The sequence below is a fragment of the Chenopodium album genome, chromosome 19 (genome assembly GCF_948465745.1).
Source record: "Chenopodium album chromosome 19, dcCheAlbu1.1, whole genome shotgun sequence".
Classification (NCBI taxonomy): Eukaryota; Viridiplantae; Streptophyta; class Magnoliopsida; order Caryophyllales; family Amaranthaceae; genus Chenopodium; species Chenopodium album.
In genome coordinates this window covers 2,738,314-2,759,059 of record NC_137852.1, presented here as the reverse complement: position 1 = coordinate 2,759,059, position 20,746 = coordinate 2,738,314, and the positions used below count along the sequence as shown (strand labels likewise).

The window sequence follows — 20,746 nt, the reverse complement described above, 5'->3', positions numbered from 1 at the left end:
AGATAGCTACAAAGAGAGGATACTTACAAGTTCAATTAGTTGTAAATTGAGACTATCTGAAATACCCTTCCTTTGAGTCAATGTAATGCCAAAGAGATGGAATTGGTTGATTTTGGATTTCATGTTTGATAATATAGGTGCTAATAGCTTTGTCCAAGGTTCTTGATGATCCAAAGAGGAGTGTTCGCCAAGAAGCTGTCAGATGCCGGCAAGCATGGTCTGTATTATTTATATATGTTACTCTTACATCTACATCATAGTTAATCCTTCATAAATACTTTTTGCTCACTTAATTAATTGTATTTAGTTTAATAGGTCTTCAATCACATGAAGAATTTGGTGTTATTAAGACCAATAGTAGTCACGCGGTGAGCTTTATAACTCTTCTACAATAACCTTAGTATGTGCTTAAAAAAATTGAGCTTGGGACTTACATTGTCAACTCCAGCAATATTCTTCTTCTTTGCAAATAATTATGCTGGTGATTCTGCCAACCCACAAACATAAAATCAAAATTCATCAATTAAAATCCTAAAAGCCAATTCTAATAAAAAAAAATTGACACAAATTGAACTTCCTTTGCTTGAGAAGGCTTTCTTTAGTTTTTCTAGTAGTCTTCGATTTCCCCTTCTTAGCCCAAATTAGGATATCACTATTATCTCTAGAATCCATCAAAGCTATACGTAGATATTATGGATATGGACAGATAAAAGCATACTATGAGCATGTAGCTGATAAAACGCCCTAAGAAATCAATTTCAAGCATGATTAAAGACACACCAATCACAAGATTGTTCTATTCACCCGAAAACGGCTAAGGTCTGTGAATTGAAAATAGCTCAATTCATCTAAACACATTACCCAAAACTGTACATAAAAGCCCAAGATTGAATCTGCCCTCAAAATCTGACCCAAGACATATATTGGAATGTACTACAAAAATTAGCACAAAAAGTAGCATTTAAATACGAAAACACGCACAAATTAGAAACCAGTTCCAAAACAAACAACGATTTTTAAGAGTTTGAGTAAAAATTAGCTCACAAACCTCTTGAAGCATCTGGGTTAGCATTTCAAGCTCTACAAAAGAAACCGAACATGAAACCACTGCTACTAAACACCAATTAAACCAGGGAGAATTACAAATTTAAATCCACGCACCTTACAACATGCAACAACCAGACCCAAAGCTACAGCACCACAAGCTCCATGAAACGATCCAATCGAACTAACCGCTGCAACACCCTTACAAAACCAGAAAGGAACGATTAAGAAAGAAAAAAGAAAAAGAAGGGAGAAAATTAAAATGAACAAAAAAAAAAAAGCAAACAAGACTCGGCTAACCAGGAACGAAAGAGAGAGAATGAGTTACGCTTCCCTCTTCGCCTCCTCGTCATCGCTTTCATACAAACCAGAATCAACCAAAAACTGAAATTCCAAATTGAGCGATCAACAACAATCAATTACGATAAACAAGAATCCCTAATTAAAACTAAAAATTCAAGAATCAAATCAACAAACCTTCTCCAATTCCCGAGTCTTCCGCAAATCAACAGTAGAAGGTCCCGCCATAGAAATCGGCTTCGTCACTCCAAGTTGCTTCAACAATCCTTCTGTACTCCCCATCCTCTTCACTCAACAAAATTCTCTCAAATTTTCACCCAAATTCCCAAGAAAACCCTAAATTCACAATGATCTATCCTCACAACCAAGAAATAAATCCGAATTTCACAATTAATTGAAACCCTGATGATCAAAACTCAATCACGATGAGGATTCAATTGAGGAGAGAGAAAGTGAATAAAGAGAGAGCAGACAAATGTACACCAAGAAACGACGCGTCTAACATACAAGTAACAGCTAGAATGCAAAAAACAGAAAGACCAAAATAGCCCTGGTCAATTCGGTCAACCAGAGAAGGGTGCTAAGGGGCAGGGAGGGCAAAACCGTCAATTTCCTGTTCATAAGGAACAGTAAAATTGCTACAGTCTTGGTGCTTGGGGCTTTTATAAGGGTTATAGATAAATGTAGTAAATATGAAGTATATATTCTTTGTATATATATATCTCCCGTTATCTTGTACTCGTATATTAATAATTGAAAAATAAAAATTATAATTTAATACTTCAAGATTGCATGAAAATGAGAGGAAAAGAATAAAAGTCGGAGATGATGATCAAATTCTGAATGTCTAAATCTTAAAAATGGCATTCGTCGGCATTAGGTTTTATTTTTCATGATAGTAGCAACGCAATTCTCATGCCCTTTACATTGTTATACCCATACATCTTAAGTCTTAGGAATGTTCAAAATTGGAAAAACCCGACAAATGAGCTTGATAGTCATGCCAAATTATTTGGCCGGTGCAGTGCTTAAGCTTCGATGTATGGCCCCACTTGTATCATTTCACTACCTCATTTGGGTTGGATATCTCATCGCCCACGAGAATTATAATCTTATTAGTAATCGTTGCTTTTTAAAAAAAAAAATTCAATTTGATAAGCGGTAATAATATTATGGAAAAATTGTCGGGAACTACACGCTTAATAGGGGTATTTGGAAACAACTACCCACTAAAAATTTTATCAAAAAAACTACCTCCTGAATTTAAAAAGTTAGAGTATCACTATCCATTTGCATTTTTCGGCGAAAAAGTCCGGCATGTGGGGACCACTTTTTCAATTTTTTTAGTGGGTAGCTGTTTTCAAATCCCCTATTAAGTGTGTAGTTCCTGACAAATTTTCCTAAAATTATTGATGGTAGTAATATTTGAATTGTACTTGTATAATCGTGTATAATTTGTAAGAAAAATTAATGTCTATTGTTAATTATTAATTTAATTTTAAGTTTCACACAATATATAAGGAAGTTCAATGTCCATAATCAATAATTATTGCCATATGTTTATAAATTTATAACGCAAGTTTTCAGCCATAACTTGTATTTTGTTTCCTCTTATAAATGGGAGTAACATAGTTAGTAATTACAAAACTTAAACTGATTGTAACATTGAGATACTCTACCATGCACAACATCACTATGATTGGTACATCTAATATTGCATGTCATACTATTCAATCGCCTTAAACTCATTCAATTTTTCTTCCTTTTGTGGCCAAAAGTGTCATAAATTTTAGAGAATTAAAGAAAGAATACATTATCAATGTATTTCTAGTATTATATGAGTTTTAACTATTCGTATACTTTGTTAATTTTGTATTCCCCTCCCTAGCCATTGTGTTCGTACTAGTACCACTTTAAAAAAAAAAAAATTGTAAAAAAAAAAAAAGAAAAAAAAATCTTAGTTTTGGGGTCTAGTTAGCCAATACAAATTTATATTTTTGTTTCAAAAAAAAAAAAAGTTAGCCAATACAATATCAATTTGTTCATCTACAATTTTTGATTTTAATTTAAATTTCACAATAATGACCAAAATATTTTGGTTGTCTAATACGAAGTACAACTTTTCCTTTTTAGGTGTTGAGTTGTTAAGGTCTAATAATAGAAACTTCCGTAGGTCAGTGTTGTGATGTGCACCTCTGTTAGCCATTTGATCCAATGCGATAAGCCCAAAATATTAGGCCCAAAGCCAACTAATAATCCTACACTATCCAAATTTTGGAAATCAAATCATGCAACTTTGTAAAACATTTAATTTGTTTTATCTCATCTCATTTCTCCATTTGACAGTATGATACTCCTTATTGATTAAGAGGATTTGTGATTATCTCAATACTAACTTAGGTGTCGTAATCTTAAAATAGAAATGAACGAAAAGAAATGGAAACAATCCTAACACCTTACGAAAAAGAGTTAAAGAGTTTAGAGGTTACACCAATGACAAACTCTATGGAGGGAAAGTTATTGATTGCTCCATTACAATACCAAAAAGACCTCCTACGAGCAAAATCATGTCGAATCTCGGAGCCAATTCACGAGGAACCGGTTTATCCTGATAGCTTGACGCCTTACAATTCTTCTATCAAAGAAGGTGATCATGTTGATGTTATATCTTTGTTATCGACTGACTACAGGGATTTTCTAATTCGCGAAAATGGTGACAAAGTCATGGTTGATAGCCTAAGGAGGAAATATGTTATGATCTTTTGCTTCTTTCTTCCTATAGAACCTCAAAGCCCGGTAGACAACCATTGTTGGGCTATAAAAGCTGCATTCTCCGAGTGGTTCGACTCTGGTAGAGATGACATTCAGATGGTTTTGGTAGCTAAGATGAAACGTGAGTGGGTTGACAATGAAATTGTATTTATAAATTTCTTCTCTTCTTTCCCTAATTGCCTTGCAATCCCTTTTTCTGACTCGAAGTCTCGTGATTATGTTTGTAAGTCTATTGGATTAACAGGGTTTAATGTACATTATGATCCAAGTGTCATTGTTGTAGACCCTAATCAAAGGGTTTTGCAAGAAAGTTCTTATTTTCTAGAGTTGTATGGTGCTGATTCGTTTCCTTTTACGAATGAGAGATTTGAAACCCTTTATGAAGAAGCACATAGACCTTTGTTGCCCCTTGAAGAAATCTTGAGGTGCAAACCCTCTGATATTTTAGTCAGCAATTCTTGTAAAAACAGGACAATTTGTGTATCAGACCTTGAGAAAAAATTAATTGGATTGTACTTGTGTCGAGATGGGGATTTCATGGGGGAACTCCATGAGATGTACGAGCTATGTCATTGTAAGAAAGGTTACGAGTTAGAGATTGTAATGATATACCAACCCGACGAGGAACCACAAAAGTTTATAGAGTATGTAAATGCTGATTTAGTACAGAGGGGGATAACATCTTGGTGGGTGTTACCCTTCAAGGATAGTGTAAGCCATTGGTTGAGCCGACTTAGCGAAACTCATTCCATGGATACTTTGATTATTTTAGACCCAACTAGTGGTAAATATGTGAATCCTTATGGAGAAACTGTCATAAGAAATTTTGGAATTGATGGATATCCTTTCACTATCGCGAACATGATTGAGAAAGAGACTGCAAGGCTTAGGGAGTTAACCTTGGAGTCATTGTTAGTGTTGTCTAAGGAGCAAAATTATGTGTGTACTAATGATGGTACGCGTGTGAGTGTGGCAGAGCTTCGCGGTAGGAATGTCCTGCTTTACCTTGAATGGACAGATAATTGTATGGACGATCACATGGACATATCATATAATTGGATTAAGGGTTTGTACCATGAAATTAAGGAGAAGAAAGATCCTAATTTTGAAGTGGTTTTTGTTCACATGGATTTTTATGCAAATATTTCTCCTCTTGAATGTTTTACTGCAATGCCATGGCTCGAATGTCCACATGACCCTGCTCGCGCAGATGTCATATGGGAGCACATATGTTTGAAGGGTAGTAACAAGTTTAATGACCTCATTGCGTTTGGAAAAGATGGTCGGATTCTCACAATACATGCTTATCAACTTCTAATGGATCGCGGTATTGATGCTTATCCCTTCCCTTATAACCTACGCCAAGATGTTGAAAATGAATTCAGATGGTTCTTGGAGAGTTATAGCGCGCGTGTTCTTCCTTTGTGAAGTAACATTTGAGGCTACTGCTTGTAAATGAATTGGAGTCCATCGGCCATTTTTTTTGGCTAAAGTGTAGCATATATCTGTTTTAACCTTGTTTTATCTTTAATATTTCAATTGATGTTGCAAGTACAATTAGATTTCTTTAATATGATTTGGTATATTGTTCTTCAAGAAATTAAAGCTATTTATAAAGATGCGACACTAAAAACGTTACAGACTACTTTTTGTTGAATTATAAAATTCTCCCAATAACAATGTTGTTATGAAATAATGATACATAATAGACTAGAATACTTATAGCAATCTATTAGAAAGAAGAAAAACAAAAATATCAATAACAATGTATAATATGGTGATCATGAAAAAGGTCTAAACAAGAGCAAAATCGGGTAGAATTAATCTGGTATTGACATATGTGTTTTCAATCTTCTACTCTAACTGCTTTTAATTTGATTCGATACTGGACTAGAGTACAACACTACAACCCTACTTACTAGTGCAATATCTTCATCTAAACTTCCTTTACACGAGCAACTAAATTCTACTTATACTATGTATTCAATTCACTTGAATTTCACTCATGTTACACCTTTGTCCTTTCTAAATGTTCTTAACACTTTTTTCATTAGTCCATTTCTTATAGTAGCCACAAATTGAAACTTTTTTTTTATTTTTTTTTATTTTTTATTTTGGTACTGAACTTATATTTTTCTTGATTGCCTTTCGTCAATATTAATAAAATAGTGCCTATTTGGGTAGCTTAACCAAAGATCTATTCATATTTACTGATTGGAGCTGAACTGAACTAAACTGATTAGAGATGAAATGAATATTTTTATGAGAGAAGGAAATTAGGAACTAAACTGAACTAATCGGAGCTGAGCTGCACTCTAAAATTAAACTTAAATGAACAGACCCTAAGCTTTATTAGTTTCTGAATATTAGTAAAAAGGGCATATCAAATCTACTTAAATCTTAAAACAATTACTAATTTAAGGTGAAACCTCCTTTTCTTAAAACTATCTTAAGTTGTTATGAACCAATATGACTACTATCTATTTCCATTATAATTAATACTAGTAAGGATGAGATTAGCCGCCCGATCAGAATTATAATAATTGTCAAATCCTCAACAACTTACATTTATTTCAAAAAATTTAATTATTAGCGATAATTTATAACCAGTTCCAATTTATCTGGAATGGGTATAGGAAATTAGAAATTAGCTATACCAAATTGGTTGTACAAGTTAATTTTTCACACTTAAATGCTAGTGCAACTCATACTAATTATTTTATGCCACCAACCGTTGAATCAATAAATTTATAACATATCAAAATCTTCCACGTGTCCAATTTCAACCTTTCTCTATCTCATGACCTCATAAAAAAAAAACTACACAATAAAAAATTATTATTTTTTTTTAAAATACAAAAAATCCTTCACTATCATATGCCGCACTTTAAAAATTTTCCGTCAAAATCAAATGCAAACACCAAACACTCCCTCTCTCGCTTATTCGATTTAACATTTTCTGGCCCGGAATTTTGACCAACGACGTCGTTTTGCTCTTCCAACTACCACGATAACAAAACTAACCCTAATTCTCTCTCCTTGATCTTCTCCGGCGCCGGCGAACTTCTCCGACGAGATTCTCCGGCGAGTTCACGAAAGAGTTGACTCGCCATTGACAACCACCATGCTCTGCGAGATTCCGAATTTCTTCCGCGGAAGCAACTCAGTGTTGTTGTGGTTGCGATGAGAGGTTCGCCTTTGAGTCGGCGAGCTGCTCAGCGATTCCGGCAACTCGCTTTCTTATCTGTTGGATCCGTTAAGGTTAAATTATTGCTTGGATTTTGCATCTTCTTCACTTTGATCTTGTTCTTCTTTCGAGCTTCTACTTTCATTCAATGGACTCAGGATCATAGTTTTGTCGATCAATCTGATTTGCACAGGTTCGTTAATTTTGCATATTTATGTACCTTAATTGCGTTTGTTTATTACTCGTTTGATTTTGTTGTATAGTTTTGCTGTATGTTTACTGATTCTTTGTGTTATTGAGTATTTATTGGATTGGTGGTGATTTTTGCTTAATTTGGAATTTAGTTGAAGATGATATTGATTCTGAATTTAGGATTTAAATAGTTTAGTTTATTAGTTACTGTAAAAATTCAAAGTTAGCAACTTGCCATTAGTGCATCTTTTAGAGGAATTTTGTAAAAGAGTCTCATATGGTGTAGAAAGCCTTTTGGTGAGATATTCAGATCAGGTCACAATCTCCCCCAAAGGAAACCATTACGTTGCGTGCTGAGAGTTTCCCCGATCAATTTTGTGCAACATTTTGTGCAATTGTCACGGTAGTCGATGGAGAATTCTGTAAGAGGCAAGTATATTTTGCTAGTGTCGTAGGAAGGAATGGAGGATTGAATAGTGGAAGAGAAAGGAGAAAGAAACTATTGTTGTTTCTAGTTGAAACTTTATAAGGTCCTAAATATCAATGTTTTGTTATCATTTCAAAAGCTAAGGAACTGCGGATGTTCATAGTTAATAGAGGATAAGGGTATCTATTGAACTTTTCCATTAGAGAAGTTACCTAATTGCTAACCAGGTAAAACAAATCTTGTATATATGGCTGTGTTTATGTTTACTCAGGACATGCCTGAATTCCCTTTAACGATTTAGTAGGGTAAATTTTACTTCCTTTCTCAAGTTTGGCATAATTTCCAGGGGATTTCAGGAGTAGTGAACAAAGTTAGTTGTATTGTATTGGAAGTTATGATAAATGATAGTATTTTTAATAAAAATAAAAATAGGGAAGTTAACAGGATTTGACATTTGACGATTAAGGGTTTGGAGGCTTGTCATTAAAAGCTGTAAAACTAACTTTGCAATTATTATATAGATATTAGAAGCATACTGTCATGAAACCATAACTGCAATAATGGCTTCAATCTCATCATCTGTTTCTGAGCTTGACTTGATGGGCCTAGAGATTCTGGCAAAACTTTGAGCAATCTCTACACTTCCTTCTGCATTGTTCATTAAAGCACGAGCATTAGCTGCAGGGCTGCAGCAGTGCTGTTGCTTATAGTAGGTACCAAACATAACATATACCCTCTATGCTCTTCCTTGGAAGAAAAGATGTAATTTATACATGGCCTTGGTAAGTAGCTGGACTTACTAGGTTTAGTTTTTGATTTTTTAAAATTATAATCTTATTATTCAATTATGGACCATTAAATATATCAATACTTGTCATGAACTGTTACGTGAACCGATGAGTTCTTGCATTTTTTATGTATAGAGCTTCAAACTTGTGAATACTAATCCTTGGTGTAAGTGGAAACACTCTTTCAATGAAAATTCTGCCTCTAATCCACATGAACCTAAGTGATTGGGATTGTGCACTTTTCCATGAGCTTAATACAAAGGCCTAAAATTGATGTTCTCATTACTGATTTCATTTGTTTTGTTGATAGAACAATTCTAATGTACATGTACTGGTGTAGATTTAAGGTTAGGGGCATAATATAATCCTTCTAGCTAAGTGGGTCTCCAAATGGGCATTTTCTGTAGAAAATAAGAGGATTATAGTTATAAAACCCTATAGTTACAATCTCAGTTCTTGCATTTTTAATGATCCAGAATTTATAGTGGAAGTTGACTTCTACAGAGTTCTGTCCCTCTGGGGCATATTAAGAGTTCTTCAAAAGTCAAGATATGATTAAAATGTGAGGATGTTTGTGCATTTAATGGCTTCACAAAGGCTGTTTGTTCTACAGAATGCTGAAATTTTCTTGAAATGACCCTTACCTACTCTAAGCTCTTTGAATCACACATCAATCTGATCAATGGCTGAACCTACTTTTTTGCTAGTTTCTTTTCCTAGATTAAAATAAAAACTAGGTGGGTTGTTGTGCCAGGTTCGTGCACAGAAAGTCTTAGGGTTGCAAGGGCAGGTAGTTTTCCCTTTTGGAGATATGTGAGACGCAGATCCTCATAGCAAGATGAGAGCACTTTGGATCCACCCTCAGTTTGGGATATATGAAAGCAATTCATGATTATGCTTGATAATAAAATATAAAAGTGAAGGATCTTTGATGTATGTTCTATTTTGGCATTTATTTGACCATCATGGTAGCTGTTAATAGTCATAACTCATAACTGCCATGGACATGGTAGCTGTTGATCATCATAACTCATAAATATCATGAACATGGTAGCTGTTGATTATCATAAATCATAAATACCATGAACGTGGTAGCTATGCTATGGTCATATGAAAGCTGATACTGAAATTGTGAGCTGATGGAATGGGGGTATCATATGGAAAATTGGAGAGTAATAAATATTGCAAGTTATTCTTCTATAATTTGGCTTAACTTTATCTTCAATTTTTTGAGACGTTTGGAAGTGCTGGTTTTGTTGGTTCAGAGTATGTTGTGGGTCTAACTTTATTTTCCCTCCATATTTTTTAGTGCTCCAATCTGACATTTTGTAGTCACATACTCAACTTTGACCATTGTTGGTGATTTATACATTAGAAAAAACATAGTCATATGGGATCTTGTGAGGTTCATCTCAATATATAGTTTTCAAACATCAACCTTTTATAATTTATACCTAATGATAATTAAAGATAGTTTTTGTCAAGCATCTGTTTGGCATCTAGTCAAACTTGGGCACTTATAAAGAAAAGGGAGTGAATTGCCAACTTTATTGCATTCTGTGACAACTCGAGAAAGAAATGAAGCCACTAGATTGTTATTTATAGAATGATTGTATTTCTATAGAGCATTCGGTACCATATTATTGCTGAGTGTATCTTTTGTATCATTTAGTTTGGTTCTGCTAGGTAGCCCCCTGTATTTGATTGGTGTTTGTTATTGCAGGAAGGGTTATACACTTTTAATTAATACCTGGAAGAGAAATGATCTATTAAAGAAATCCATCTCCCATTATGCAGCATGTCGGCGATTGGACTCCATACACATTGTATGGAGTGAGCCCGATCCTCCATCAGAGTCTCTCAATCGCTATTTAAAGCGTATCGTGCAGAAATACTCAAAAAATGGACGAAAAATTGAACTCAAATTCGACATCAATAAAGAAGACAGCTTAAACAATAGATTTAAGGAAATCAATAATCTGAAGACAGATGTGGTCTTCTCAATTGACGATGATGTCATATTCCCTTGCTCTTCTGTTGAACTTGCCTTTAGTGTATGGCAGAGTGCTCCTGATACAATGGTTGGATTTGTGCCACGTATGCATTGGCTGGATCACTCCGTATGCATCTCTCTTTTCTCTTTTCTTCTTTTCCCCTAATAAAATAAAACTTAGCTGTCTTATGTCTGTGCAATGCCTGATGTGCTTTGTTACCTCCTGTGTCTGCAAGGTCTGAAGTAAAACTTTTGAGCTTACCTCATCTGACTTTTCTGGATGAAAAGTGTTATTCCTGTGTATGTGTTATTGAGTGTTTCTTCTATTTTCAAACTAATTTGTCCAAAGTATATGTGCTGCTTGGATTTTCTAGCCTGTGATTCCAGCCTTCTTGGCCCTTCCCCTTCTCCTTCCTAAATAAGCGGGGAAAGAAACAAGAGATCCAGATGAATCATTGTGCACCTTCTAGTCATAGGAATTCTTTGTTCAATATACTTTTGTTGAATAGTCGACAAAGTGGGCACCTGTAAACATAACCGTGTTTACATCAGAGTTTATGTAAATTGGAACTTTATAATAGTTTCAAGTTTCTATCTGTCTGTTTCTACCCTTGTTCTTAGTTCCATTACTCCAACATGAAAATAAGAATATCTATAAGTCTTGTTCCTCTTGCTAAGCTATATATTTATATGTAAGGCCACCAATACATGTAGTCTTTTTAATTCTTTATCTTGGGGCTGTACAACTTGGTTAAAATATAATGAAATCCCCTCTTAATTATGTTGATTCAATCTGCTGGCTTTAGTCTCTTCTAGTTCTGAACCTCATATTTGTATTTTTCAACTTCCCTTTTTCTCAAGTTGTCTATGTAGCAATCAATTTTTCCACAAACATGATGAATGACCAAGTTACTAAGGCTCTTAAGAGTTCTATTAACTGTTAAGTCGAGCTCCTTTTCTTGTTTTTTTTACATATAGCTCTGTTACTTGTGTTAGTTGTGTATGATTATATGGCTATCTTTAAAACTCAAATACTTTGCATCTGCTTACTCGAAAATTCGTCTGCAGAGAGGCAATAGGGATTACTTTGAGTATGGAGGTTGGTGGTCTGTTTGGTGGATGGGCACTTATAGTATGGTTCTATCCAAGGCAGCTTTTTTCCACAAAAAGTATCTGGCAATGTACACAAATGAGTTTCCAGCATCTCTAAGAGAATATGTAGCTCATAACAGGTATATATTGGAGATTTATGACAGTAGTTGGCCTGGGCCAAAATTTATTATGCCTGTGGTACTGCCTGGTTTATTTGTCACTTGTTGTTGACATTGTCATGACTTACTGTGAATAATTATGCAGGAATTGTGAAGATATTGCAATGTCATTTCTTGTTGCAAATGCAACTGGTGCTCCTCCTATTTGGGTGAAAGGTGATTAATTAATCTTATACTTCCTTCATACTTTATGTGTTGCTATAATTGCCTTTATGAAAGTTCCACATTAATTGCAACAATCCTCTTTTGGGGAACATTTCCCACCCAAAGAAAGATTTGCCATAGTCTATTTGCTTTTAACTCTTCTCTTTTCATATAATTATATGGGCAAAGTTGGACCACCCCTACCTACTTTCATCTAAATTAACCTTCTATGTTGAGACCATCTTTAAGATGATTGCTACCTGAAATTGGAATTATAATTCCCCTTCTTGATTTTTTAAATTAATATTCTTCTTTTTTTATGCGCTACCATCTTTACTCTCTTCTCTCTTTACTGCATCATATTACTGCATCAATTACTTAGTTTACAAAGTAATTTATGTCTATTGTCTGTGTGCATGAAACGGAGGTTGCGGTTATAAGGCTATTGTGTAATAGCATATCGTGTTGTCATTGTGCAACATGCCATTGTTTAAGGCTAAAATTTTTGCTGGCTGCTATCATATCAGTTATTACACCTATAGATGCTCTTGCATTCCTACGTTTTTTTTAAGTTTTAGAAGATTATTTAAAATTATTTTAATCCTACTCCAACTATTAGATTCACTTATTCTAGGAAAATGCAGGAGTAGTTAAGTCATATCTCAGTAGTTTGTTACAAGTGTTAAAGAGGAAAATTAGTGTGGCTAGTTACTAGTGAGTTAGTTGCAGAAAAAGCGGAGAGGAACAAAACTTTTCTTAATTAAGGTAGGGGGATTTGAGAGTGACACTGTGAATCCTAGAGAGGGTAAGTTACGTTAGGATTGCACAAACCTCTTGATTGTTGGCTAAGTTGTAGTTGGTGAATCTTCACTCTAGAATCATCCAAACAATTTTATCTTGCTTGATCTTGCAATTGAATTATTCTTGATTGCTTAAATAGAGACAGAAAGTTAAGAAAACATTTCGATTCTTAGCATTCTACTAGAATCTGTTATGTTGTGCAGGGCTTGTGTAAGATATGTAAGGTGAAATTTGTGTGTCTGTGTGTGGGAAATGGGATGATATTACTGATTACAATTTGGATTGGGCTTTCTTGTTGTAGTCACCAGTAGACAGTAGTGCTGATCTTGTGAAGTTCAGAAATTTAATTTGGCCAATTACGCTCTTACAGTCACTTTTGTAAAGGCCTGTAAAATACCGTTTTCACTTACCATGTATGCGTGCATGTGTGTGTCTGTCAAACTGTTAAGTGTTAATTATCTCAGAGTATAGATTGATCGGTATAGTTAAATAATGATGAAAGGTAGAATCGAGAATGGAATTATTTAACTCGGTGATTGTTTGGTCAGAAAGTCAGTGTAAACAAGGAATAATGACCTTGTAATTTGTGCCGTATGTATCCTTTGCTCTATACAGGTCAAGGTTATCTCAGGGTTATACTTAATCTTTATAGTACTTTGGATATTTGGAAGGGACGGACAACTAATCTGAAGGCTTAATCTATATTTCCTCGGTTCAATAAAAATTGTGAAACTTGCCATTTTGATTAAATTTGAAATTGCAACACTTTATTTTGGGAAAGTTCTACAGCCCAAATATGACATTTATACTTCACCTAACAATCATTATAGTAAAATATAATTATCAATTAACTTGTCTCCACCTCTTTCAGTCTTTGCTTGACCTCAAGCCCCATCCCGCTCACTCCCAATCTGACCATCACCAACCTCACCACCCTCCCCAACTATAAACCATCTAGCACACCCACCCCTGTCGACTATGAGAACACCACCTGTACGAAACATATTCCTGATCCTTACTGCTTCATTGTTCGTCCTGACATGAAACGAGGAAGTGAAAAACAGAACACCCACCCTTAATTGCTCCGGTAACATATCTTAGATCTACATCTTACTCTTTTTTATATTCTTCAACTCCAAAGTCTACTTTAACTACTTTTGTAAAGAGGAAAAGGGAAATCTGTGCTGGTTAGGGGAAGGGAATAATAGGCGCAGGAAAAAGGAAAGTGCAGGGGAAGATGAAGAGAAGGGGAGGATTTGCCAGATTAGGATGATGAGAGATGAGGGATTGGAACATTGTCTTGAGTTGTTGGAAAAGCTGACAGTGGGCTGGTGCTGGCTTGAAGGGGTTAGCTTGGTGGTTGGCAGATTGGTAGTCAGGCTCTTACTTCTTAGGGAGGGATAGTTAGGGGTGAGTGGATATTTAATGGTGGTAAGACCTTCTAACTTCTCTTACCTTAATGTATGTGCCAATTCCTGGTTTAAACTTCTGAACTTGCATATCGGTAGCATGGATGACAACATTCATATTGCTCTAGTAATGCTTGTCAAATGAGAGTGTCTTCTAGTAACCTTTGTACTGTAGCAATTATAAGTGATCATTCAGTAGTGGCTTTTGCCTGGTCCACTGGAAATGTACTGTGTCTGGTTTTATTAGTTTCATGTGCTTTTGAATCCAGTTTACTTATGTTGCTTTGTTGTGTCCTCAACCTGTTTTCTTTGCATCTCAGAATATTATTAATCATGTTTATGCTATTCCAGGCAAGATTTTTGAGATTGGCTCTACTGGAATCAGTAGCTTGGGAGGTCACAGCGAAAAACGAACAGAATGCATTAACAGGTTTGTTGCTGAGTTTGGGAAAATGCCTTTGGTTTCAACTTCCATGAAAGTTGTTGATAGCCGAAATACCTGGTTTTGGTGATGTGTAGCTTCATTTTATACCTATTCATTTTGCTCTGCACAGTTCTGTCAATTACCATTTTTATTAGGTTTGGTTCTTTTTACCATGTATGATATATGGATACTTGATCCCACAAAAAAAAGGTTTGGGCTTCATAATTTAAGTATAGATCAATTGGCCTTTTTTTTCCTTCGTGTATAATCCCACCCCCGAGCATTTTAAGATGACTGCCTATGTGGCGGGTATTCGGGTAAGGTTGTTAGATGCCAATTTGGCAACTGTGTGGGCGGTATCCTGTTCTCAATATATCCCAAAAACTTGTATGAAATGAAACTCTCAATCAATAGAAGATTGAGACTTTTCTGTCTGGTAAATCTCTCGCGTCAACTAATATGTTGATGCCCTATGTGTGGGGACATTTTGCATTATTAATATCTTCATCAAGTATACTTCTTGTATATTCTTTCTTAAGATTAGGTCTGTGTGACACTCAAAGTTAAGCTTTCTTTTTCATACTTTACTAGATTTGTCCTTGAATCTGCTCTTAGCCATTTCCTTATCCTCTTAACAGGGTTGTTATTGTATGCTAAAAGAAGGGGTCCTTGTAAATTGAACAATTTTATTACGTTATACAGGCTAGCAATTTAGTTTAGATAAGATGGCTAGCGAATTATCTAAGGGTCAGATATTAAAGTGGCCCCTATGATCAGTAAGGACAAACAAAAGTGCACAGTCGTCGTATTAGCAATAAATGTTGCTTCATGAATCCTTTTATGCATATGCCTTAAAATCTAGGAGATAATTATATAGATATTCTTGAAGATAGTATGTGCATGACCAACGAAAAATCTGGGGTAGGTAGATCATGTAACCTTGCCACTTGGCCATGTTAAGATAGAACTGTCATGAAAGTCCATTTGTTACAGACTCTTATTGAGTCTACTTGCTATTATATCATTTATATGAACGTTACTGGAGGAAGAGGTGGTCCTGTAACCTGACCCAATTATTGAACTCGATGGAACACACTAGGATTGGCCGTTAGTACTCTCTTCTTGCCCCGATTGCCTTTCGAGGAACATGAGACTTGGAGATCTGATACGGTAGTGCACGGTGATCTTTTTTTTTTTTTGCACATGAACATGAGTGTGGGTAGTGGGTTGATTGTTGTAGTAGGCGTGATGGGTGGAGTAAAAGGAGCTGCTAGTATTTGGATTTGATTGCATCTTGTTGATTTTAACTACGGAGTAGTCATTATTGATAGAGAAAACTCACAATAATGCTTCATGAGAATGGATTGAAGCTGTGAAGCATCTTGATTGTACACTCAAATGAATCCCGTGTTGCATGTTATGGTCATCTGACCTGACTAAAAGTTAGACTCAGACTGATAGAAACTGAGCAGTGTCTTCATTTTCTACTGAAGTTTGTTAGTATCTGATTGAGGCTTGAAGATGTTATCTTTGGCTCAGTCAACAAGATCTTTTTCAAGATCATTGTTGAATTACGGAGTACATAACACTGATAAACATCCAAAATTTCAGCACTTAACCTGTTTACTACGTATTTGGTTCAGTTCAGAATTTAAACATTTTTGTGTGTTTTAATAGGTGACCAAATTCAGTTTTAATCACAATCTTCAACGACTTTACTGGTCAAACAATGGCTTGTATCTAAAAACTAAACGAATGAAAGTCTGCTTATCAAAGTCTTCCACCCATCCCTGATATCCTGCTCTGTAGCACAGGCTGGATCAGATTTTCTTCCCAACCCCAAAGAAAACGAACTTCAGAGTTTGCTTATCAAAGTGGGAACTATGATGTTAATTCATTGCACACAGTAATTTACACTTTAAAAAAAAAAAAGTGGTAGGTTGGGCTTTAGGTAGATTAACTAATCAACTTACCACTATACCAGATTACAGGGACTGGGTAAGCAACGCCCATGAAGAAAAATTAGTTCCTAGTTTTCACCAACTCGGCTTTTGATTTAACATCATCCCGTGTAATTCTAAGTCGATCTAACAACAAACAACTGAATAGCAGAAGTGTAAGAAGCTTTAGATTCAAGCTTCAATAATTTATGATCATTACTGAAGCTTTCACTGTACAATTACAATATTGCTTGCACAACAGAGGTACCAAAAGCCAAGATCAATAAGTCACAATTGCCCAGGAGTTCATACAAAAAAGATATCCAGTGGCTCTAAACTGGAATCCTCACAAATAGGCAATGGTACTACTGTACTACAAATTTGCCATTATTATGTTACCCTGATAATTAATCTATCTTATTATAGTAAATTTAAACCGAGAACAATTTTACTATTATTATTCACAGAACAGAGCCTTTCCCGTTAGCTTTTGGCACAGGGAGGATCTAGAGGGTAACATGTATCTTCACCCCCGGTGCTCCATAAGAAATTTGCATACTTTGATGCATGAAAGGAGTTGTCGGGTTCAACCGCCATAGCCTGTTGGAATCTCTCTTCAGCTTCCCATAGATCCTGTTTGACCACCCACAAGAAATTTGCATACTGTGTTATTATCTCTGCATCAGTTGGATCCAATTGTATTGCACGCTTATAGCACTGCTCAGCCCTGAAGTATCAAGAAACAAAGTATATAAATACAAGAACAAAGATCTTATTCATTAATCTCCTGTTACTCAAACGACATGGCAATGGCACCAGTTTGTCGCTTCAATTAAACGATCATATGCTTCATTACTGAGTTAGTAGTATTAATAGGTAAAACAAGAAATAATGCAAGCTTGATAGCTTCGAGCTGACATGAACTCTGCTATGAGACGGAATTTATTACAAGAATACAAGATACAGGTTACCAGTCAAGGACCACTTGCACGCTGTCTAGCCAGTTAGATATCTATCAACTTATCGAGTAATAAGTCTACGATCTACCGTATCTATCATACACCCGAGTATACCAAGTACCAACTTTAAATAAATCAAGAGCAAACTATCTAACTTTTATCAAAAACAAACAATTTCCAATTTCGTAGTTGCAAAAACAGGTGGATTAAGAAACTAATCTATTTCAAGTATTCCCCAAATTATGATTAAATTATAAAATATCTCAATCTATATATCAAACAATAATTAAGATGAAAAATTATACCTGTCATAATCCCGGGAAACAAGGCAGAGAAATTGAGCATAATTAGATAGCAAGAGAGTGTTGTTAGGATCCTGAAACAACCCGATTTGGTAATGAAGATCAGTCCTATAATACTCCTCATAATCATCCGCTTCAATCTCAACTCCTATCGGCGAAACGAATTCGAACTTGTTATCATCATTAACATCATCTTCTTTAACATCATTTTCTTTAAGATAATCTTGATCAATCACGAATCCTAACACTTCATTCTTCACATAACCTCCAATCTCATTAGCTTCATCCACTATATTATTCCACAAACTATTTTCTTTCTCCTCCAATTTCTCCAATTCCTCTACCCCTGATTTTGCAAATTCCAATTGCCCAAGTGCCCAATTTCTATCATTTTGCTTTAAAATCTTCTGGGTATTATCAGAAGGAAGCAATGTTTCAATTGAAAACGAGGCGAAATTCGAGGTAAGAAGCATAATCTGCAGCATTAAATCAGGGGTTTTAGAAAAAACTTCCCTAAATAACCAAATAAGTGAAGATGTCATCTCCCTTTGAATTTTGATAACAACCCCATTATCTAATTCTTCATCCAAAACCAATCCCCTGCTTTTCAAAGCCTGGTTTTGAACCTCTTTGATTATATACAAAGTCGAACAACATAAATTATTAATGGGGCTATCCTTCATATGTTCTTCGAGATCCCCAATTTCTCTCTCCTCCTCTAATCGCAGCAATTTCTGCTTCATTTTCAGCACTTTTAGAGAAAGAGGGAGCTCAATGCTGCTCGCTCTTCGAGCAATGCAATCCCGAATCACGGCATCTCTCGCGGGCCAAACTGGCGGGTCGGGTCGGATACCCAAACTAGAAGGTTCTAGAACATCCACCTGAGAATCCGATTGTCGAAACGACGACGTTGAAGTGGTGGATGAAGAGCGTTGAAAGGTGGGGAAATTCAGCTTTTTGTTACGAGTGTTATTTTCGTGAGGATAATGATAAGGAAAATCATGACCGTCGAAGCTAGCACTGACGGATCTACGAAGAAGACTAAGGTCCGTAGATTTGGAGCGAGAAAGGGTAGCGCTAGTTAGCACGGTGGCAGACGGAGAACGATGAAGGCGGAGTTTGGTGGTGGGGAACAAAGAAGATTGCGATGCATTGTGAGGAGGAGATGGAGGAGAAAGAGGAGGGGTTGATTGAGCAATGTTCACCCTCATTTTTTAGGAAAATGAAAAATGAAAAATGAAAATGAGAATATGAAAGATTGGATTGAGATTTGAGAAGAGAGATTCAAAGGATTGTTATTTTTATTGAGAAAGTGGGAGAAAAAGAAGGGGATTATATGTAGGTGTTGCAAAGATGGAAAAAATAGAAAGTATGAATTGACCAAAGAGGAGATATTCAAAGGTTGTGAGTTGTGAATTTGTGAATTGTGATACCTCTTTGATAAGGTGTGTATATTACTATATTGGTTGGAATTGGGAACTATTGTAAACCCTTTTTTTAAGGGTCCTAGTGAGGCAATACAATATTACAATACAACTTGTAGTTGTAATTTAGTAAGTCGGTATTTTATTTGGGGGGTCGGTTTGAGCTTGGTAGGGCTTGCATTGGTGTTGAGCAAACCTTGTCGAGAAGATTCTTATAAACTCATAATTCGACTTGGAAATTATGCATATAATTATAATTTGGTAGAATTATTAAATTAATTGTTGAGAGCTCTTTTTAAAATTATACTGTGTGTTTATTTTATTTTTTAAAATAGTTTTGTTGTGGTTATATGCTTGTCAATGCACAATTTTAACTTTAATGTATTATATTGTCAAATTTTAACAAGAGTTAGTGTAAAGTTTGTGAATGGTATCAAAAGTTATTACATTATAATTTTTTTTTTTTTTTTTTTTTTTTTGACACAATTACATTACAATTAAAAGTACGTGAAAGAAGTATGAATTGCTCTCTTTCTCTCATAATATAATATCCTTTTATATGGTTCTAATGGGTTGCAAACATAAAGATATTTTCACAATATAATTAGTTTTAGTATTTTTGTAAAGTAGTCCATAGTAGTTAATATAACACCATAGAAAATGACAAAAAAACTCTTTTTCTTTATTTAAGTATTTATGTACCTAACTTCCTTGTATAGCTTGAGTTGGTTAATGTAAGAATATTTTGGTACACATATGAATATATGATTGGAAAAACAATAAGATATTTTGGTCACTTATTGATGAACACTCATCTCACTCCCAAATAACACTTGTAAAAAATCTAAAATGTTGGACATATGAAGCCATGAAGGTAATTACTCCATTTTAAGCTACTGGTCAATTTTTCTATTTTGGTACCAAATTAATGTCTCAATCTTCAAATTTATTAGAGTAAATTATGGATTTTCTCAAGTTGCTCTTACTTTTTTTAGCATGCATATTATGCGTAGAGTCATAATTTAATCGCAACATTTGTATGAATTATATTATCTCAATGACATTTATAGAATTTTAAATCAACTCCTTAAAATAACAAGTAATATTGTTAAGTTTGTTCTTTGTAATTGAAATAGTCTACTTCTCATGAGACCAACTTAATCGGAAACTCCGAAGTAGATACTCATATAATTCAAAAACTCTTGTACGGATCTGGTTTACAACAATATTATTGTGAACATGAAGTCTATACACGACAATTATTGACTTTATATTGAATATAGTTACCCTAATTTTAACGTAGTGATCCTAATTTTAACATAGTAACATTTATTAAAATTTGTACGAGCCTGATTTGAGGTTCAAATGT

At 34.9% G+C, this 20,746-nt stretch overlaps 3 protein-coding genes across 3 annotated transcripts; 2 read left to right on the top strand and 1 right to left on the bottom strand.

Moving 5' to 3' along the window:
* The first annotated feature begins 3,780 nt into the window (after window positions 1–3,780).
* LOC145596115 (putative nucleoredoxin 1) lies at window positions 3,781–5,544 on the top strand. The gene has a single exon (XM_081652539.1). The coding sequence runs from the start codon at window positions 3,781–3,783 to the stop codon at window positions 5,542–5,544; it is 1,764 nt and encodes a 587-aa protein (XP_081508665.1).
* A 1,457-nt stretch (window positions 5,545–7,001) lies between these two features.
* Window positions 7,002–15,319, top strand: LOC145594985 (glycosylinositol phosphorylceramide mannosyl transferase 1-like). Its single transcript, XM_081651338.1, has 5 exons — window positions 7,002–7,496; window positions 10,434–10,830; window positions 11,772–11,935; window positions 12,060–12,130; window positions 14,680–15,319. Exons 1-5 carry the CDS (start codon window positions 7,300–7,302, stop codon window positions 14,838–14,840), a joined length of 990 nt encoding a protein of 329 aa, XP_081507464.1. The 5' UTR covers window positions 7,002–7,299; the 3' UTR covers window positions 14,841–15,319.
* A 1,539-nt stretch (window positions 15,320–16,858) lies between these two features.
* Window positions 16,859–19,399, bottom strand: LOC145595687 (uncharacterized). The gene is made up of 2 exons (XM_081652102.1): window positions 17,957–19,399; window positions 16,859–17,419 (listed from the first exon to the last, which is right to left on the bottom strand). The coding sequence occupies exons 1-2, from the start codon at window positions 19,162–19,164 to the stop codon at window positions 17,176–17,178; spliced, it is 1,452 nt and encodes a 483-aa protein (XP_081508228.1). The 5' UTR covers window positions 19,165–19,399; the 3' UTR covers window positions 16,859–17,175.
* Between the last annotated feature and the right edge of the window lie 1,347 nt (window positions 19,400–20,746).